Below are 23,105 nucleotides of genomic sequence, written 5' to 3'. Positions count from 1 at the left end.
GTTTTATTTTTCAGCTCACAGTCTCTTAAACTGATTTCAAACAGATTTATTAGAAAAAAAAGTCACTAAAAGTCACAGAACGGTTTGCTCAATGGCAGCATTTCATTTTCAAACTGAGCCTGAGTTGAACCGTACCTTCAAAACGACTTAGAAAGGTTTTAATAGATTATCATGGATGGTGCTTCATCTATATAGAATATCCCAAGGTTCCTTTTTTTGCATTTCTTTAGAGAAATGAATAAACCACTGCAGTGAAATTAAATTCACTCAGCTATTAAAAGTGGAAGCAAGGCAGAATTAGGCACACAAACACACAACTAAAGACACAAAACCGTGAGAGGATATGAATGGTTTAATAAACTCATATAATACATCACGGGTCTGATGAATTAAAGTCATGGCCAGGATTACCTGAGCATATTCCTGTGTCATTAAAAAAATACAAATCTATAAAGCTCAAAAGAAAAACAAGTGAGTCAGTTCTTCTTTCAATCTGAGATCAAAACAAGGACGGTCCCTGTGCACCTGATTCAGCTCACTTCTTATATGACTTCCAGTCTTTTTAACCCTTCAAAATTTAGCACGGGTTTGGACGTAACCTGATCTCCACATTCAGCTGATGGAGGAGTGCCCCTGAATGCATCTTTACAAGTCAGATTTTAAGAAACATTTTCCACTGATCTCATTCAAGTGCTGTCAAAAATCATCTGCCCCCTTCTTGATTTCTTATTTTGTAGCACAGTTACATGCTTCACATCATCAGGCAAATTTTGATATTAGTCAGAGAGTTTAAATGATGTCATTTATTAAGAGTAAACAGTCATCTATGCCTGATGATCTAAAACATGTAAATGTGAGAAATGCACCAACAAAAAAAAAAAGGGGGAATCATGAAGAGTGCAGATACTTTATCACAGCGCTCATAAATGACTGAATTGAAAGTGCACCGCCTCAACCCGTGAGCCTAATATACACACTCATTTCTTGTTTACTTCTCTGTAGTATGTAGCAGTGCAGAATAATAGTGTAACGGATCACACCACAGATAAATAGCACAAAAAAAAGGCATGCTAACTGCAAACTATCTCTTTCATAAAGCAAAACAAGGATGCGACCACAGTGCTGCCATTAGTGCTTAAGTAAAAGCTTGTCGTCATGTAACGGTTTTACCCTTTTCCTCCCACTCTTCATCCGTGGTTGACCAGCAGGTTCTGAGAGAGAAGAAAGAACAGAGAATTAGTCCATCTGCACAGCAGCCACGCCTGCTGACCTTTGAAGGAGTTCTTAGGTGGAAGGGTTGTCCCCGTTTTGTTTATTCTCTGCCACCTTTAACTGACCACAGCAGAAAGGTCAGGCGGGTAAGACTAGGGATTACTCTGGTAATGGAAATAAGCAAACCCAAAAAATAAAAAGAAACTTCAAGAGGTTTATGAGAAATTCTGTCATCATTTTGTCAGATTTTTTTTTTTTTTAAAAATTGACGCTACAACATTTAAACAACTGACGAGTGGAGTGACTATCACTGACCACCTTGAATGCTACTTTGAGACTTACAAACTGCAACTAAATGTTGTTGTAGGCCAAGAACACACACACTGTACACACTGTGGACACACATCCAGCCCCATGGAGAAAAACTCCACCTATCAAATTGCTCAGGTAATGCTTTACAAAGAGCCCTGGGCACTGACCCAGCCTCCAACCACCACAGATCTGAATTCGATTAAGTATCCCACCGGGCCCAAAGGATGCGTTGCCAATGTCCCAATGCCAGATACTACAGAATCTCCCAAGAGCTGCTGGGTCTATGCCCTGATGGAGTCTTTGTGTGGCATTAAAGGGACGATTTCAGGCAGGTGGTTTAAATGTTGTGGCTGATCAGTACACTGTGTATTTAGTATTTGTATGAGCAGCACAAAACCAAACAGGGATGACGGTGTCAGTGTCCTGGCCTTCAAACATTTGTCCATCTAAATCAATATGAAGGAAAAAAAAAAAAAAAAAAAAAAAAAAAGTTTTGGTCACTAGATTCACAATTGTGAAAAAAAAAAAAACCTTCAAGAAAAAGTCTCTGTCGTACGAGCATTTTTCTGCTGCAGTTGTTGCAGCTTTCAAACAAAATGACCTCCAAGCTCCAGCATGCGCAGCCTATCAGGCGTACCTTCCTGCTATTTAAAAACAGCTGCATGCAATTGATCCACGGAGTGCAACCTTCATCCTTCAACCTAAGATCAATGCGGTCCTTGAAACCCTAGCAACAAATCGTCCTGGAAAGAAGACGCGTCTGACACCATCATTCCAGCGACCTTGTCTTATGTACCATGAGAGGGGTTCGCTCAGATTGTGAGCCCTCACGTGAAATGGCAACGATCAATTAACACCTTGAATTGCTGGCGCAGTGATTCTAAGAGCGATACCAACAAACTAAACTAATCTCACGCTAATTTGACTTGAGCCCTGACATCATACAGAGCTGTTTCTACAACCTTTTGGAAGGGAGCTTTTTGAAATGCTAAGGTAATACATTTTAAAAAATATATACAGCTATATTGTATAAAACTAATGGACAGATAATTGGTCTCATATGTGAAGGTCTTTCAGAACTTTTCCTTTGAAAACAGAGACATTACCTAATGAGATGACTCCTAGCTATTATATAAGCTCATTTCCACAGGAAAGTTCAACACTCGCTGTAAATGGAGGATCAGATATACTATGATTATTTTTCAAGTGCAAATGTGAAGCAATCAAGTACAAGGAAGCACATGTAACGCAGAAACAGGTGTTTACCTTTGTTTATTTATTTATTTTTTAGCTAAAGGCCCCAAACAGACTTTACATGTCTCTCGCTACATGGATGTTCCCTTAAAAATGAACAGCAATAACTTGTCCTGATCCTCTCATATATTTCAACTCAAACTGCCCATTAAGCTTAGTTCTATGATCAGAAATCATCTATAAGAAAAAAAATCTGTTTTTAACCCAAGGTTCTTTATCGTAAAATGGATCTCTTGCAAATTTGCTTTGGATTCCAAGTCAAAAAAAAAATTGATCCAACTCTGCCCCACTTGGCCTCAAAGACTAGACAGCAGCAGGGAGGAGGGTTAGCCCAAGTGGAACGATGCAACGAGCTCAATTGACTGAGAGCTGGGGGCGCATTGACCTGAAGCCGCCTGCTAGACACACTGCGTATATGGATGTGCTATATGTGCATGTGTGTGCTGAGAGCACGTGGTATCTGTTCTAAGCACTGCAGAGTTGACTCCAGCTGTGAAACTCAAACCATTATAACCACAGAGAGACTTACAGAGCAGTGTGATCAATATGACTCCCCTCTTTTGTCCTCTCATCTGATGCCTCTGGTTTAGTCTCCTCATCTCCCATTCCCTTTCAATTCTTCTGTCACTTTCCTCGACTCTTCTATTTCACTGATTTTTTTTTTTTGTCCTTCCAGTGTCTCTTCATTCTCCTCTATACACTTTTGCTCACACGAGTAGTTTGTGTTCATTTATAATAATGTAAGCCATGAAGGCGTATCTCCTCTCCTGTTGTTTACCTTAGTGAAGAAGAAATCTAATACTGGCTCGCTCGCTGAAAAGTAACAGACATGAAAAGAGTCTTGACCATGAAAGAAAACAAGAGTGAGTTGGATACGCAAAACAGAAAAATGATAGGACACAATTACAATCTGTACATCGAAAATGACAAAGAAAATGAAAAACCCTTATAAGAGAGACAAGAACTCTAGTTAGAAATGTACAGCATGCTGAACGGCACCTTTGCAAACCAGCTAACAAATGAACCTGTATTATGGCTTTAAAACATTGACATGGGATCTTTTACATTCCAGGATCAAGTTCACCTGATCATTTTTCTTTTGTACGATTTAAATTCTCAAAGCAGATGGACTCTGTTGTCAGAGTCTTGTGAGTGTTTAAAGCAGGGAGCCAAAATCCGCCTGGATTTCGATCCAGCTCACTTGACAGCTTTGGAAAATGTGAAGGGGGGCAAACATTTGGACGTTTACCAGTGTTTCATAACTGTTAAAACATTTCTTCCTGATTACCATTCATTCGTTATTGTTTTTTTTATTGTTTTCCACAGTTAAATATTTTCTGTGAATTAATAAAAACGTTGTTTTATGATTACGAGACGGTCTGGGCCGGGAACTACAGGGACTTTCTCTAGAATTTGACACAATTATTACAGAGAAAGAAAGAGTCACGCTGACAAACTCCTTTCATTTACAGCATTTTTACACAATGCAGAAAAACTAAGATGTGATGTTGAAATGACCCCCCTTCTTCACTTTAAGAATCTCGGGGATTAGATATGTAGCTAAACTTCAGAGAGGAGATGTCACCGGTCAGGCTCACTCAAGCTGAAAGCAGGCTGCATGTGGCCTGTGTAGTATGACAAAGTTTACACACAACAAATTATTAAACAGATTAATTAGCCCTCTGAGCAGTTCTGAAAACTGTATTTTTCCACATCTACTGTACTAACGAGCAAAAAGTAACTAATGGATTTCCCACCTGTTGCTCTAATCTAGGGGGTCTCAAACTCGCCACTTGTGGCCCATGTCACCCCTGCTTGTGGCCTGTATATTGACGTAAAGAAATCTAATGAAATTTGACCCTTGAACCTTTTTTTGTTAGCGAGGATTTGTTTGTTGTTAAGAACAATGTTAAATTAGTTATTTTAAAAAGCAAAAAATGATTTAATATGAAAACAATATGAGCAGAGAGCACTTACATGTTGAGGGATTGGCTGTGTTAGTTCAGTGAGAGAGTTATTTGTAAACAAAACACTTATAACTTATTTTTATTCTGTTAAATATGAATAAACTTATAACAAGTGCTGCCACATGTCTGGCCAATAGGAGAGTTCCAGTGTTTTTATGTGGTAGTTCAGTGAAAGGCTTCAGTTAGTTAAGAGTGAGAAGAAACAAAGATTGTGTTCATGTTTGCAGTTTTGTCTTGTTATACAATATTTGAAATTTATAAAAACAAAACAACATTTTTGGAAATATTTGAGGGTGTTTTCTTGTTTGTTTTGTCCTACTTGAACACTAAAGTGGCCTTTGAATGAGATGACAGTGCCAGCAGTGGCTCACAGCTCATTTACGCTTGAGACCCCTGCTCTAATTGAAGACACCTTCTAAATTAAAGTAGTCACCGACTATGAAGACTTGCTGAGGTTCTTTCAGACTTTTGACCAGCTAGTGCCTTGGTTATGGTTACGGGCTGTTACAGTGAGCCTATTTTCAGTTCATGTGGCTCCGGCTAGAAGATTAAAGAGGCAGAGTGAAGGGACTGAAGAGAGGAGAAGAGAGACCGGGGCTGACCACTGTAGGAGATAGAAATAAATAACAACAAAAAGTCAGGAGAGGTAGGAGAGCAGAGTCAGGCTGTTCCCCACTCCGCACCCAGCCTGGGAGCCTTGACTCAATTGGAAATCCATTTTATCTGATGACTGGCAGGCAATTGGGGCTCCCAGGTGAGGCTCTGCGGTTGATAGGCCTGACCACTCCACTGCTGAGGGACAGAGGGATGAAGATGGAGGGGAATGTGGAGGAGAACACGTACTAGATTGGCTCCACTAACAAAGTTCATTTTAGGCAACCTAGATCATCACTTAGCCTCCACTTCTATCAAAAACAAGAAGTGGGAGGGGAGCTACTAAGTATTTTCACTTAGTGGGAAAAAAAAAAAAGACTCCAAAGATATAAGGCCGAGGAAAGCAGCAAGCCGTCTGAAAAACAAGACAAAGATTCCAGTGTTTTCTTGATAAATGACGAAAAAAGGAGAAAGCAACTGCTAAAAAAGTGAATTCAAATTTTATGTTGACAAACCTCATCTGTAATTATATGCCCCGCAAGAGAGGGAAGGATGTTTTGTAATGAGTTGGGAGACACTAAATTAAGTTAGGAAATAAAATAAGTCTCTTTAGAAGAGAGGGTCACTGCAAATCAATGTGTTGTTGTGAGTTATTCTGATTGATCCAAGATTTCTATCCTAATATGACTACTGAACTGAAAATCAGCAGGAAGAGATATTATGTGGGGAAGGCCTTACTCTAACAACATCGTGTCAGAGAACGGAACAAAAGGCAGAAACATCCAAAGAAGAGCTTTAAACGTCCTTCAAGAAGCTGGGGAACTATTCCTGAGAACTACTTAAAGGAATGACAAGGAAGCTGCCCTGAAAGTTCAGGCTGGGATGAAGAAACCAGTGGGTCGTACCAAAAGTGATGTTGAAGCATGTAAAACTACAAACTCTGTTGTTGCCCCATGCAACGCATTTCTACAGATATTTGCCCATTTCAGTAAACATCTGCATCTACTTCCCATTTTCCTCACAAAATCTAAAGAAATGAGACTTTTATAAATCCAATAAATGAAGTTCAGATGTCATTGTTTAGTACAATAAATATAACGTGCTGCTTTTTGTGGATTTGTGGGACAAAAGAACGTCAAATGCCTGCAGTATATTTACATGAAAACAGGTTTCACATGAAAACCCAACAGCTCTGCAAACGGGTAATGAAACATTGGTATTTTTTTTATTTACAATAGGGCTAGAGAAGAGACGGAGAGAAGGAAATCGATATTTTTAGAAATACAGGGTGTGAATGAAGAGCAATCACAAAGGAAAGGCAGGCTTCAAATCATAAAGGAAAAAAAAAAAAGAAGTGGAGAGACAGACGGATTGAGTCACAATGGGACACAAAGGAGAGGCTGGTAGAAAGTGGACTGTTCCGATAATGTTGTGGCTGTTTCGGGGTGACAAAAGCCAGTGAAAGACCCACCTAAAAGCCCCGCTGTTGTCCTCTCTTATCCCAGCTGGTGGTCTTGGTTCCACAAAACCTCTTCCTAAGCACACACAAGAGGGGCCGATAAAATGCCGACCAGAATGGCGGTCTGGTGTGTGCCCAGAAAACAAAACAAAACAACAACAACCAAAAAAAAACAACTAAGTGTGTCAATTGCTTATGCAGCCTAGGTGGCTTTCAATAGTACACAATACGGCACCGTGCTGAATTATTATCGGGACCCCTGTTGGAGCAAACAGAAAGAGGGAGACAGAGTAGGGGGTCTGGTGGCGCGAGCCGACGGGAGTGGTGGCGTTCAGAAAGGTCAGGATACAGCGAGGAAAGAGCACAAAAGATGGTGAAAATGCTCCTCAGGAGGCAGCTGAGAATACCCTCAACTCTACCCCCACCCCCACAACTCTGCCCTTGTTTGAAAGCTTTGTGGTGTCTGAGGGCCACCGGATGAAAGAAGAAGCAGAGGCTCTGGATATGGTTTGATGGGATGTTCGATCGCTCCTCGCACCGCGACAAAAGACAGAGAAAGGGAAATACAGAGACAGAGGGAGAGAGGGGACGTGCAGGAGGAGAAAGACGTGTGCTACAGCTCTTAGAAAAAGTTCAACGTGCAACAAAACAGCTGGTATAAGTAGTTGTACGTACTTGCACTGTGATTATTGAAGAGATTTGCAAACCAGAAAGCAGAACTTTTTGACTGAAATACATAACATAAGTCTTTTAATTGCAGTACTCTTTTTCATTAACACCAGTTACATGAGGACTGGCCAAATCCCGATGCTCTCATACTTTTGTTGGAACCCTACTTAAAAAAAAGTACCTGGTTCCAGGTAATGAAAACCCCCCAAAATTGAGTCAAGCTTAGGCAAGCAGGTACTAGTGGAAGAGAAACACGTGTTACGCCAAACAACCTGTCCTAAAGTCCCGACTTCTGAAGGTAGAAAAGCCTGCTGCTTAGTTTTGTTTCTCATAATATTCAAGAATATAAGGCGGGGGGAGACAAAACTTCACTACCCAAATAACTAAATGTACAGAACTCCACAGCACCGAATAGCTAGATTGAAAAATACAACCCACAAAGCACAGAATACAAGACAGAGGAGACAACAAAAGAGGAAGAGCGAGAGCAGATAATGATGCTCAGTGGAGATTGGTTGTGATCGGCTGTACAATGATCAATGCCGGCTTGAAAGGAGGCAACGCTGATGGTTTATGAAGGAGGGAACAACTGCCAACAGTATGAAAATGAAATCAATAAGTCAGCTGCGGTGCGGGGGAGAGAAAAATGAAGGAAGCGGGTGAGAGAAAGCAAGAAAAAAAAAAATGGAAACAGGAGACAAGACGGAATAAAACAAGAGAGACAAAGAGAGCGGGAAAGACGCGGAGAAAGAAAAGAGAAAGAGTTGCAGACAGACTAAGAAGTGAGATGAAAGGTGCTGGTTTAAAATGAAGCAAAGGCAGAGAAACTAAACTGACAGATGAAGGAAAATCTTTAAAGAAAGATAAAAAAACAAAAACAAACAGAGTACAGCAAAAACAAACCGATGAACATTTACACTCACGAACTGACAAACTTTTGAACAAAACCCAGATCCTGATGTAAATATAGCCGGGCATGTCTACTGTGTATGTGTCTATATTTGATTGTGTCTATAAAAAGGTAAGTCTACACATGAAAGGTGAGATGATTGATGGACATTTTTTCTCTCCCCCTTCACTGTGGGCATTTTGTCAGGCAGAACAACAAAGCATAGATGTTCCAAAGAACAGAGGCGTATTTTTTTTATTTTATTTAAAAACACACATTAGAGTGTCCTGAAGTCCATCCCTCTGTTCTTTATAAAAAAAAAAAAAAAAAAGCTGTTCTTCACTGACTCAGATATCCATGACAACAGCATTAAACTCTCTCTCTGGACCCGACAATAAACACACAGATACACAAAAACACTCTGAGTCACACGGACGACATGCAATGAGGCACAAACAAGTTATGTTTTATATGTTTTTCTGATTTTGTGTCAGCAAAAGTCTTTAAACATGCAGCAATGAATACAAAACATGACAATGTAACGGCCAAAAACAATCTACAGACTCCAAACAAACTGCAAGGATGTGAACTTTTACAAATGTGTTGTTCTCAGTGAGCATTTTGACCTTTGCATCCACAGGGAGAGTGACTTACTCACTGCACTAATGGAAAAAAAGTTTTTATACACCTACATCACAGGTGGAAAAACAGAGTTTTAGGTTCTGTATATTTTTCAGTTTAATAGGCACACAGCAGCATAAATGTTATAATGTTAATATATTTATATGTTTGCTGCAGTAATTTGATCAAGAATCTGGAAAATTAGAAAATGCTGTGCAAAAGGTAAAGTTGAATTTTCAGCAATAACTTTTCAGAAGTTGCTTGTGAGAAAGCGTTTCTTACAGATTTTGATGGGCTAAATCCAAACATGACAGTTAAAAATATCTGATTGGCCTTGGTCTCTCAAATATATTTATACTTATTTTATATTTTACCAATGTACATTTAGATATTTGACTTTTAATCATGAACTGTAAGCTTATATCTTCTCATATTTATAGTTGTTTCATGATAATAATAATAAACTTTCACCTTTCTTCATTATGTAACAGTAGAAATGGTAGATAAAAAACCCGATATGTAACTTTAACATTAATGACAGCCATAGTACGTTTAGCTTATTGTGAAAAAAGATGAAACACCTTCAAGATATTTTAATATGCTTTAAAATCCTGTAACGTTGTTCTGCAGCATTACAGATTTCCTGGAACAAGCAATGAATCTTCTATCAGATAAGACGTCAGAAGTTTAAAAACAGATACGTCAGGAGATTTCAAATTTGACAATTGCATTTCATACTTGATACAATCCTAAATCACAGGAGCCAAATTTTATGAAAATATTGACAAGTTTAGCATCTGCCATCATTTGGTCTTTCTTTTTATGTTCAGGAGTCAAAATATGTTTTTATTATTTCTGTTTTTAAATGAGAACATTGGGTTTTAGAACTAAACTAGTAACATAGAAAAATAGAGCCAGCCGACAGCTCTAGGCTTTAAAATTGGTAAAATTTGATTCATCAAGTCAATGTCACTGTACAGTAAATGTTACCCTACACCAAAGGTGGGTAGAGTAGCCAAAAATTGTACTCAAGTAATAGCGACACTACCTCAACATAGTTTTACTCAAGTAAAAGTAAAAAGTAGCCGTCCACAAAATTACTGAAGAGTAAAAAAGTAGTGAGTAACTGATCATAACATCTGACTTAATCTTTAACAATGAGATAATCAGACAGACAAAAATATAACATTTAGTGCAAATTTTGGTATTTTAAAGTCTGAAAAGGAAAAGAAAATGCTTCATATAAATAACGATTACAAAATAATAAATATCGGCAGGAGAAACACTTTTCCAAATCAATATTAAACTATTATTTAGAGTAGGTATATTACCTATCCCTATAGGTCTATATTTGTTAGGTTATATATGATACTTCTCCAAATTGCACAACAGGCTCAGCAGATAGAAAATAAAACAACAAATCTTACTTTGACATAAACTAAGTTTGTGTCAAAGTAAGATTCATTTTTGTTTTCACTAAAGTTATTCACACCGAGTAGAGTAGCCAGAATATTTTTTCAAGTAAGAGTAGCGATACATCATAATAGTATTACTCAGAAAAAGTACAGTGTAGTTAAACTACTCCTAAAAGTACATTTTTTTTCTAAAAGGTTACTCAAGTAAATGTAACTGAGCAAACTGAATTAGTTACTACCCACCTCTGCCCTACGCTGAACATTACATGAAACACGTGACAGCTAGCATCTAAACTCTATATCAGTTTCCATTCAGAATGATAGTTCTGTAACTTCCTCAGGATGTAAACGTAAAACAAAATCATGTGATGTGCGTTTTGCTGGCTATCTAGTCATAACATTAGACTTTGTGGGGCAAAACATGCAGGAGTCCAGCAGGGAAAACAGTGCTAAAAAAGCATGGTGGCAATTGCTTTATCACATGCCAAACTCATAGTACCACATTAATAATAATAATAACCTGTTTCGGTCAACAGACCATCATTACACAACATGTTATACCATCGTGTTTTGTTGAGTCTTTGTCAACTTTTGCTCAAAACTGTGAGCTGAGAGGGAGAAAAAGTTCAACAGTTCTTTTAAGACTTTTTTCTTCAGTGTCTGTAGGCAGTCACCATTAAAGAGGCACAACAGACCTACAAGTGAGAGCAGAACAGAAACACGAAGCTGACATAAATGGGCTCCAAATGAATGTCACTTTTTAAAAATCAATTCAACACCTTTCATAAAAAACCCACTGAACACTGCTTCCTTACAATTTGTTATAATTTAACATCTTTTCTTTGTAGGTTTTATTCCTGTTCTCTCTAGTGGGCAGGAAGTCACAGAGTCACAAATAGAGAGCTAAGAGATGAAAAGTACTATCTGCTCTATGGTACATCAACTTTGCAGAAAAGTTCTGCCTTTGGAAAGCAGATATAAAAGCCCTGCGTAGACTTCAGCCCCAATTAAAGCAACTCACACTAATTTAGAAGGTTGGTCTGAAACGCCTATGCCCAAGTGTTTAATCTCAGACGGTTTATCTCTGAACAAATACAAAAAAATGAGAGAAACTCTGGTCGTTAATTAGGCCTAGTTTTAAGAAAGCTACGAGACACTTTGTAATATTTATTCATGCATAGCAATGAGGTGAAAGGAGTCCAACTGTTTGTTCGCCCCTTTCTCTCTGTGTGTCTGTGTACATCTCTTCATCCCCTGCCCATCTCCAACCCTTCCTCCATAAACACTTATCTCCTCATGGTATCCACTCATCTTCCCCTTCTCGCTTTTTACCTCCTGACAGTCACCTATTTCTCTCCCCATCATCTCCCCAACTTGCCTCATGTCGCCTCCCCGTCCCTCCTCCTTTCTCTCCTTCCCCTCGTCTGTCCAGCTTTACCCCCTTCCCCACCTGCCTCCTTACCTCTATTCTTTAACTGTCCACCTCCTCCTCTTCATCATTTTCTCCTTCTCCCATTTTCTCCCTTCACTTCTTCAATTGCTCACTGTTTGCTATCATGTTTTTTACTTTCCCTCGACTCTACTCATTCTTCTCTACTCTGCTTCCTGTTTATTTGCCCGTCTCTCGCCTCAGTCCTGAACACAAATTCATCTCAGTTTTTTTCTCCCTGAACATTTCTTAGTTTCTTTAGCTGTTTGTTCCACTTAAACCAACTTCCAGCGCCTACATGTCACCATTTAATCTCAGGTTTAACTTCAAACCTTAATGTGTCTTTTCATTTCTCTCTCCTTCTACTCCATCTCTTTCTGTGTCCGATACTTCTCAAGGCCTTTCTGTTTATTTCTCATTGGCCTTTCACATCTAGCCGGCTACAGATCTCTCTGTATCCACAACGTGTATTTTCTCCTTCTTCAGTCCAATTCGCTGTCCTGAGCCTCTTCTTTGTATTTTTCTCCACTTTGTTTGTCTATTTTGTTATCTACCAGCAGAGTGACTGAGCTGCTGTGATCTCTGTACCGGCATGACTCCTGTTCAATCAACAATAAAACTGAAGGTAAAAGAAAAAAGAAATCAATATGAGGTTTTACACTGCTGTGATTCACTGGCTTTGCGAAAGTCGCTGTGCATTCAGATCGGCTACAGATACACATTTATTATCAGCATATCAACATTGTCAGTGTGGACTTTCTTTGAGAATAGACTTATCAAAAGAAGATGAAACAATTTTCTCTTTCCCCTTATCTTCTGGTGGGCTATCCACCGAGAATCATACCAGCACACAAAGCCGCAGAAACTGCACAGAGTTTCCAGCTCGACAGGCCACGCTGTTGTGAATCACAACAGTGTTCCTTGCTACAAAAATGCTATACCATTTCTCTTTATGTCCACAGGATGCTCCTATTCACTGACTACAACGCAGCCCTGAAATGAAGCCACCCAGATCCCTTTTCATATAAATGAGGGAGGCTGAGTATTGCAAACAATTCTCTGGAACAGTGTCAATTTAAAAAGAAAAATTACATTTTACAATTCACAAATGGTTCATTTACCATCTCATCCATTTTTTTTTTATAGATGGTCGTGTTATATCACACGTCTTACTGAGAGCAAAGATTAACTGGGCACATTAGAAAAGTGAGTGATGCTGCCGATCCAAGGAAAGCTCCACTTCACACAGACAGGTGTCCCGGCTCTTACCTGCCCACAGTCTCGATTGCTACGACTGTCAGTGATTGCTTAATGGTCTAAGGACCTACTATGGCGTTTTAGATTGAACGATTATAAAACAAACAACAGAAAACAAACAGAAACAAAATAGCATAGAAGGGAATTTAAGGTATTAATTATGGCTCCTTCCTCAAAACAAGGATAATCGGTCTCAGTACGCTGGGTTATTTGGGTGACTCTCCTATGCCGTGATAGCTGATAACTCTGACATCTCATCACCAAGCCCGCCAACTCCCTACTGCACCTCTCCATGGCTGTCAGGGGCAGAGGAGTCGTCAACGTGGACAGCTAACAGGCGACACGGGAAAGGCAAGATTCTAAGATGCGACTCTAAAGCACTGGAGAAGAAATGAAATAAAAACTGTGCATTTGTGTATCATTTACCATAACCGCAGCTTTGTGCAAATATCTTGTTGTTATAGCTGTTAAGCTATAAAGGCTGGCTTTACCTTTAACGCAGTTTCTATCTAAGGTACTCAAAGATAAATTCAAATATAACTAAGTTTGGGATACAACGAGCCAGGCCTGTGGATGGTCACACATAGCGCCATATCCTTCATTATATCTGCATCTATATTTTCCCATATTAAGAGCACACTTCCTGGTCCACAAGCCAAACGACTTCAAACACGATGTTGCCTGATATTAGACTGAATCATGAATTCATTGCACTCCATTTGCATGTTCAGAAACTGCTTGTTTAACCAATTTTGATGTGGGAGAGGCTTCAATTCTCCGTAACTACAGAGACCACATGAGCTGTTTAAATCTAACATCTGAACATTTGAAGTTGACAGTGATGGACAAACAGCTTGTTTGTGACCTTTTTCCCAAGATTTTGATTTCACTATTGGTTAACTTCATACACACAGTATCTTAGGGCTGTGCAATATGACCAAAATCTCATATCCCGATATAAGACATCTATCGTCCAGACTAGGGCTGGGCCATATCATATCGTTCACGGTAATACCGGTATAATGTTGGGCAACGATAAGAAAATGAAATATCGCGATAGAATATGGGTAAAACGCACATGCGCACATGGCGGAAAAAGCATGGCGGCGACGGAGAATGAGAAGGGCGAAAGCGGATCGTTGAATGAAACGGATGAACCAGAATTGGTTTGTAAAAATGCTGCAACTTCAGTGATGTGGAACTGGTTTGGCTTTCGTCCGTCAGACACACAACAAAGCACTATTTTTGGTAGACCAATGCTAGCGGGCCGTCGTTATTATCGTGTTTTTTGGAAAATATGGCACACTTAAAATCAATCCTTTGATTTGTCTGAAAATCGACAGTGCCCCTTATAATCCCGTGTGCCTTATGTTTGAATTCTGGTTGTGTTTACTGACCTCGAAACGATTTTATGTGGTACACGGCGCTCGAAATCTGTCAAATGTTTTAGTACGGCTTTGCTAAGCTATGAAGTCGCACCACTTGATGGATTGTCGGAGCATTACGGCTACCGTAAGCCGGAGCCTCGCGGAGTGATACGTACTGTGCTTCAAAATAATATTACCGTATTGTGTGTGTATAACCTCTTTTTAAGTTTTGTGGATATTATACATGGTTATGCTGAGGATATGTCGGCCAATTTCCACTGGAAATGCCTTTTGGTTAAACTGTCAGCGAGGAATTTGCATTTGAACTGTTAAATGTTTATATAACTTTAATGCACATAAAAAAAACAGCTGCTTGTTTAAGTGAAAATACATTGATGGGTTTTTTTGCACTAATAAAGTTGTGTATTGTAAAGTATTTTGTCTAGTGTCAATTATATCGTCAGTTATATCGTTATCGCAAATTTTCAAATGTATATCGTGATAAAATATTTTTGGTGATATCGCCCTGCTCTAGTACAGACAATGATATATATCACAAATATTTTACATTTTCTGTAAATTCTGTGAGGCTTGGGCAACTCGACTTGTGTGCAGTGTTTTCAGCTGGGCGTCGTGTACCTGGAGTCGAGTGTGACATAAGTTGAAACGGCCGCAATTTTCTTTGTGAGTATTTATTACACGGCGTGCTACGGGGAAAAGCCTGTTTCTAAGGTTCATTATTTTAGCCCCTGACGGCTCTTTTTAGCTTCTCGTCAGTAAACACTTTGCATACTATGTCACATGATTCAGTTTATTTTGAAAAATCTGCACAGAATCTTCATCTTTATTTTGAAAAGTTTATGTGGAAAATAAAGAAGCGGACGGCGGAGCCATGTGATGGTTTTATCGTCATTGTTGCTAACGACAATGCATAAAAGCCGTCGCTCGTCCAGCCGTAGTGTGGTTATATTAAATATAAGAGAAAGAGAGAACTTTAAGAAATTATACAGTGACCATCAAAACGATGAAAAAATATTGCTGTAAACAGTTTATTTTGTGACAAAACGAAACAAACGATAGCGTGATATGAAATGATAGATGTTTTCATATCGTCATCTGATATATATCGTTATATTGAACAGCCCTACAGTATCTAGTATAATACTTATGCTTCTGTGAAATATGTTTCGTATGACACAAACTTAGCAAAGATCTAAAGTGGCACATTATTTAGATGGTTCAGATTAAAGGACTCTTTCATGTGTATTTTCCATCTTTTGGTACATTTTCAGTCTGTTCTGTTTCTCTGCTCAGATATTCCAAATGACTTTTACAAATCTCTTTAGTAGCACTCTCTCATGTCTGTCTCGTTTCTTGCCTTTCACTCCTCTCTCCACGGTGAGCGTGAGCGTCTGACATTGATCAAAAGCAGGCTGTCTCTTAGATTGAGGCTAAATGACTTGAGAATCCCACCAGCCACACAGACAGCATGTGTGTGTGTGTGTTGTGTATGTATTCACATCTGAGAGTGCTGATAAATGACTAGAGAATCCCACAGAGTGTCTGGACAGTGTGTAAGCGTTACATGTAGTAGTGCCCACATCAGGCACAGCCTCCCAGAGGATAATGACTAGAGGTTGTCTGCACCGTCTCTGTGGGATCCTCCGCTCATTTGTCATCAAACACACAAACACGTGCACACGGGTACACATAAAGATGGAAGCATAACCCAGCAGGAAGACGTCTGCGATATGCATGTCTGTCTACTGACCTGCTGTGGCACTGATCAAAACACATCACAGTCACCTCTGCTGAGAGACAAAAAAGGAACAGGACCAATTTTGTCCCAATTAAGTCCTCTTTCACTCACTTAAAAGCTCAGGAATGAAAAGTCACCATGTGTTTCTCTCCCCTCTGGAGACGTCCTTCTTTCCTATCATTATTAAATAACTAACCAGCTGTAGTGTAATCTCTCTTGCATGGTCCAGTCCACTGCAAAATTTTGAAAGGATTAAAACTTTGATTCACAAAACAGAAGACATTACTCATCAGCTCTGCTTATAAGCAAGATGAAATACATTTATGAATTTTCCCCAGGTTCTCTGCCTACAAGCCTTCTTAAGATGCAGTCATTTTAAAATACATTAGAAGAGTAATGTTTAGTTTATATCTGTACAAAAGCTTTACATAAGCATATTTTGTACTCTTTTACGCAGTCATAAAAACCCTCATTTGTCACACTATCACAGTAGCTGTTAGCCAAGTGGAAAGTGTTAGCCGAACAGTGTCATTAGCAGCTGACAGATTTTTCGTATTAGCAATGCTTGGTTTTCTAGCACAACTAGAAAACCAAAGTAGGCCTAGCTGATAATTATGCTGCTCAAAGAAATGAAGTGAATGACACAAAGTCAGTTATGCTACAGCCTGAGGCACAAACTAAATGATGGTGACTGTGGGCAACGAACTTGTGATTGAAATGATTTTGATAACAGGAAGCAGGTGTGCGACCAATCGCACTGAGTTGCTGTTTTAAAAGCGTCTTTGGTGCATGAAGACGCAGATAAAACATCAGTGAGATAATCGGTAGGCTATCAGTTTGGGATTGAATGGGACCAGTTTGGAAATTATGTGCAGTCTGTTTGTGATAACACAGTGATTAACTCTATTAGTTCAGCCAGAACCTCATAGATTTGAAACAGAAATTCTAAAAAGGTCATACTTGCTGCAGGACAGCACTTGAACTGCTAAATGACAGAGGCGCTCGGCAATACCGCTTTTATCTAGAATACAACCATATGGCAAAGAGTTTAGCCGAGTCCCAAAGAAACCTGCTGAAAATGGGTTGCACTCATCGGTGGTTACGTACTCAGAGGGACTGCAACATGTTGGTAATCTGTCTGCATTTTTATATTAGAATGCAATTACTAACAAACCTTCATATGGAGTTTATAACCAAACTCCACGAACAAGAAACAAATGGCTGTCAAACTTTAGCAGGTAAAATGGTTTCACAATGGTCTTAACAACAGGACAGACTGATACTCTGTAAGTTAAAAGCTCTTCTAAGCAATCAACTTTGAAAACTATCCATGTGGTTCTGCTAATTGTTGTCTCACTAGCACTTGGCGAGTTTACTGTGTCACTGCTACTGCACTGGGAAAAAGTTATCAGCGATAACCAAACTAACTGTGACAGCTTTTAAAGACACAAAACGGAGGAAGAACTTTATAAACTTCCAAATTGACAGGGTGAAAGTCAGGGAGATGCCTCGGGGGCCAATCAAGAGGAAAGACCTTGATGAGTAGGTTGAAGCAAGCTGCAATGTAGCAAGCTATTCACGCGCCACAAACACACACACACACACACACGCATATATGTATTATTATGCTCTGCTGTAGTCTTTAAAGACTGTCTTCAAAGAGTCTTCCTTCACTCCTTGTTATCTCACACCAGCTAATATATGGAGGAAAGTCTCCCACTCTCTGTCACGCACACGCACACACACACACACACACACACACACACACACACACACACACACACACACACACACACACACACCAATCCTAGTAAGCAACGAATATAAGAACATAAACATTGCTGCATATTTAAAAATGTGAATTTATGACTGCATGCTGTCATACACGACATAAACAGAAGTTCAGACGCTGCTGAACGAGCACACGAGTGCATGTATCCATGCACACAATACAGCAGTACAACAGCAGAGGTATCAATGTTCAGCAAGCTGATTATCACACGTTGTATTACTGTGTTCCAGGGTAAGCCTCACTGCCCCTGAGCAATACAGAGGAGATGTGAGCAGAGACCAGCATGAGATAGTAATACGCTGCTCGAGTGCATAATGAGCAGCTGTACCTTCAAATGCTTCTACCGTACAAACTTTGCGAGTAGCCCGTCCTGCAGCTTCCTCCTCACATTTTCTCTCTAGCGTTCTGTCAACTTGTAGCTGCTGCAGAAATGTACACAGGACTTTTCGATGCTGTTAAATAAAACAGCAGTAGGTTGAACTCAATATTAGGCGGTGCCAAAAAGTGAAGTATAAAGGTTCAATTTTTCTAAGTGAATGTATATCTGAGTTTTCCATTGTGGATAAAAATATAAGGGAATGAGAGAGATAAAAAGAGTGAAGATTCAGTAACTAGTAGATAACCCAAGCCAAATCATCAGAGACAGACTGATGATTCATCTCAGGAGCCTACAGAAGTAAAAGGAAAAAAAAAATGGTATAAGGAATCCAGCCTGTAAAAAAATCCTTTATTAGCACCAAAACAAAGAAAAACTAAGAGCTCAGAAAATGAGCCAGGCAGAAATGAAACTGACTTACTGGAGGTAAAGTAACTCCAACTAACTGGAAGTTAGATCAAATTTAAAAAGCTTTATATGCCTCTCTTATTTCTTTCCAATTGCAAATGTATTCTGTGATATTTAATCATCAATTAACTTTGTTAGTAACCTTTAAACTACCTTTTGATGCTCCAGCATCTTTTTATATTTATCTTCAAAAACCTGCACAGCTCAGTGTAACGTAATTCAGTCAAATCACTGCTTTTCTATGTGTGAGGCTGAACGGCAGTGAAACACGAGGAATTTTAAAAGTTACTTTAAAAATGATTTGACACCAAAGATGAAGGACAAATCTGGCTGCAATGCCTGATCACATAAACTACATCCTCTGGTGGAAAAAAGAGAGCTTAAAAACATGATAAATAAAATAATCATTAAAAAAGCCTATAAAATCTATCCTCACTACTATATAATCTTATTTACACAGTCAGACAGTGTCTACAGAGTGGGTGGTTTGGTTTCATACCCTCCTAAAATTCTGCAGACGTTATTGCTGCATCAACTGGGTGATGCTCTCTTGTTGACTTAAAATCAGACCAGCTACTTCATTAAGTCTTCTTCAGTTCCAAAGAACATATAAGAATGTTAATATGCATGCTTTCAATAAAAATATCAGATTTAAAAGATCCCCAAATACACTAAAAGGTCAGTTTATTAAGTACACCAGTTCAATTGCTTGTTTACACAGATATCTGCTCAGCCAATTGCATGGTAGCAACTCACTGCATGCTTTAGGCATGTCAAGATAACCTGGTGAAGTTCAGACCAAGTGTCAGAAAAGGGAAGAAAGGTGATTTAAGTAACTTTGAATGTGGCATGATTGTTGGTGCCAGACAAGCTGGTCTAAGTATTTCAGAAACTGCTGATCTGCTGGGATGTTCAACCACCTCTCGGGTTTACAGAGAATGGACTGAAAAATAGAAAATATCCATCAATATGCCTCGTTGATGTCAGAGGTCAGAGGACAATGGCCAGACTGCTTCAAGCTCATAGGAAGTCAACAGCAACTCATAAATTGGGCAATAGAAAAATGCTGTTTGGTCTGATGAGTCTCCTACTTCTGTTACAGCATTTGGATGGCAGGGTCAGAACAACAATAAAGCATGGCTCCATCCTCTCTTGTGGTCAAAGGAGCTTGCAAAGAAAAGCGTCTGGACTTCTTTAAGTTGCTTGAAGACGTTTCACCTCTCATCTGAGAAGCTTCTTCAGTTCTAAGGTCCTTTTGTCCCTCTGTGGGGGGGAAACTCCCACTAGGTTTAAATCTGGGACTCCCCACCATTTGACCTTAGAACTGAAGAATCTTCTCGGATGAGAAGTGAAACGTCTTCAAGCAACTTAAAGAAGTCCAGACGCTTTTCTTTGCAAGCTCCTTTGACTACGATGACCTGGATGACTGAGAACCTTCACAGACATCCTCTCTTGTGCCAAAGATTCAAGCTCTTGCTGGGGATAATAGTGTGGGCAATATATTCTAGGCAAAATCAAGCCCCTTGACTGAGTAATTAACTGACTAATAGACTGAGTATCTTTTAATCACCTCAGCCTACCTGAGTATTATCGTTGACCATGTTCATGAATTTATGACCAGAGTGTATCCGTCTTCCGGTACTAGTAAATTGCACCTAATAAAGTGACCTGTTAATGTATATCCCTTTTTAACAAGTTACTATACCTCTCAACTGTCCCCAAACTGCATCTCAAAACACTGCACAGATCATTTTGTCTACAAAGTGTTCACCGCACTTTCAGGTGAAGGTCTGAGAGTGTCAGAGAGAAGTAGCGTCAGTGGGGTTTCTGCTGTTAATTTAGTTAATGGCAAGGCAGCTAATCAGACGTGAAGAAGGCACTCTGCTGTTTCGAACCTTTGTATGAGCAATTATGTTACATGGAAATATGGCTTAAAAACCCCCCAAAACAAACAAAAACAAACACACGCCTCAGTGACAATGCTTGAAATTTAGCACTAAGCGCCACTGTCTGACAAAAAAAATTGCTATTAAGGCAACGTATAGTTAAGGGGCTGTGTTTGTGTCACTCTTTTATACATTGTTTTTTGACAGAACACATCAGAGCATCTTTATTAGCGGTGCAATTTTGTCACAGTTCTGGCCTCTGCGCAGAAAAATCAAAGTTAAAATCAGCCACATAAACCAGGCAAACTCTAAGGGTCCTTCTATTGTTGCAGGGACACCATCATCAAGTATTCCCCTGCACTTCCTTTGATGACAGGAGTGCATTAAAGTGTTAGGTTGGATTATTTGAAGGCTATACAGACAGTCCTTTTATACTGGGAACTGAAGCCTGAAGTCTCATTAAAGCCACCAGACTCTGTTGACAAAAACAGTAATTTTCCCCTCGCAGAAAACGGGACATGCTCAATCTGTTCGTTTGTTTGTGGTATTGTGTGACTTTGGTGTTTTTGATTAAACGTGTTAAACTACCTAAGTCACTCAGCGGTACTCCTGCAAGTTCAAATTGCTGTTTTGGAAACTGGCTTCAGCTTCCTGTCCTCAAAGGCTGTCTAACAGCAAAAGAATGGAAATATTTTAAATATCACATATGCTTAAATCAAGGTGGCTTTCAGTGATGTCCCAGTCCTAAAGTATGCACTGCTCAGCTTCCATGCATTACCCCAGGCTGCTTCTCCAAACCAGGTTGTGCCGATCCCATCTACTGCAGGTAATAAATCAACTATTGAAAAGTAGCTCGTATAGCCCAACTTAAAAAAATAAATAAATAAAAATCTTAGAAAAACCTGAAGCGACTATTAAAGAAGAACTTAGCAGTGAGGGGGCGGGATTACACATTTTTTTAAGGTGAATGACTATTAGTTATTGTAATCTCTCCTACTACTTCATAAAAATGAATAAATCCTTATAAACAATCTAAATGCATTTTCAAAATAAAAGCACTTTTACTTTAGATTATTTTGCATCTGTAGAGGAACCAAAGTGCAAAAACGATAGGTGAAGGCTATAGGTGGAGTCCTCATAACATGTAAAAATAAATCTCAAATCTTTCTGTTTTCAGCGTTACATTTATGACACATTAACACTTTGCACCATCCCTGACACTTTTTTATTATATCTTTGCAGATTGAAAAAGCTCTCACCTTTTTTGCAGCATTGATACACTGCATGTATTCTTTGGCCAGGTCAGAACACTTTAAGGTCTGGTCTTTGTTGTCCCTGTAACAGGATAAAATCTGAGCCTGCAGGCCAGCACACACTGCCTCTGTGTTGCGAGGCCTGCAAAAGACAAGAAACAAGAGAGACGGAGTGAAAAAACTGTCATTTTTGTACCTCTGTTTCTTACTGCTAGTGTAAATTAGGCTTTCAAATAAAATAAAAAAAAAGAAGAAGAAGTAAACTCATCACACTATTCATTCAGATTCTTACATCTTCTGTAAATCAACATTTCATTCATCAGTTTAGCTTTGATTAGTTGATGACATAGTATCAGTGTAACATGAATTCAGGTAGGTCAGCTGCTCAGAAAAAGAGAAAAATGCTGGATCACAACTGAAACAAAAAACAACTTTAAAAAAAAAAATCAATACTCTAGCTGTCAGTCTCACATTCATGACTGACTTAGAGGGAAGAAAAGCTGCAAGAAAAAGCATCTAAAATGCATTTACAATCTATGAAAGTTTACAAGTATCCAAGAGAGCTGTCTATTGCTGTTTTGGTGGCAGCACGGCTATTTTCAGCAGAAAAGCTCCAAAAACCTGTTATTCACCAACTCTCCAGCAGCACACTCACAGACAGACACTAGCCTGTAAACAAAGGAAGGCAAAAAGCAGAAGCTTGCACAGACAGACAAGACAGAGTCAACTAGAGTGACTAAACAAAACAACTTCATCAGCTCACTTTGTTCATGGAATTCATTCATTGAAACATTTCAGAAATGTGGTTTTTTGATTACAGTTTTAAATACTGACACAAAGAGCCTTTTTGGAGAACATTACATTCAAAATGTGGTATGCACATCATAGTCTGGCATCAAAACATATGCTGTGTGAAATTTTGTCATAATTGCTTAATGAGAATTTCCTAGTTATGGCCAAAACTGTGTTTCGGGAGGTCGCAGTGATTTTGTGCTTAGATCACAAAATTATAATCAGGAGTCAAAGGAAACATTTGTACCAGACAAATAAAAAAGGGCCTCCAAGTACTCTTGGGGACCTTATTTAAAAAGCTTTTATTAGCAAAGTGCATTTCTAAATGCTGAAATTATTCTTTTAAACAACAGCAAGCTGTCCGAAGAACTTTGTCTGAACTTTTCCATTAGAC

The 23,105-nt window shown here is 39.1% G+C and overlaps 1 protein-coding gene across 2 annotated transcripts in view; it reads right to left on the bottom strand.

Moving 5' to 3' along the window:
- Positions 1–334: 334 nt before the first annotated feature.
- The window catches only part of chchd6a (coiled-coil-helix-coiled-coil-helix domain containing 6a), a 74,346-nt gene continuing 51,575 nt past the window's right edge, over positions 335–23,105 (bottom strand). For both annotated transcript variants that reach the window (XM_004570019.3, XM_076878241.1), the window contains 2 exons: positions 21,926–22,061; positions 335–1,211 (listed from right to left, as the gene is read on the bottom strand). In XM_004570019.3, coding sequence (XP_004570076.1) covers positions 1,188–1,211; positions 21,926–22,061 — 160 coding nt within the window. In that variant the 3' untranslated portion in view covers positions 335–1,187. The remainder of the gene's footprint in view (positions 1,212–21,925; positions 22,062–23,105) is intronic.

The sequence above is a fragment of the Maylandia zebra genome, linkage group LG20 (genome assembly GCF_041146795.1).
Source record: "Maylandia zebra isolate NMK-2024a linkage group LG20, Mzebra_GT3a, whole genome shotgun sequence".
NCBI lineage: Eukaryota > Metazoa > Chordata > Actinopteri > Cichliformes > Cichlidae > Maylandia > Maylandia zebra.
Note: the sequence above shows the minus strand (reverse complement) of the source record. Positions and strands in the feature narration are given on the sequence as shown.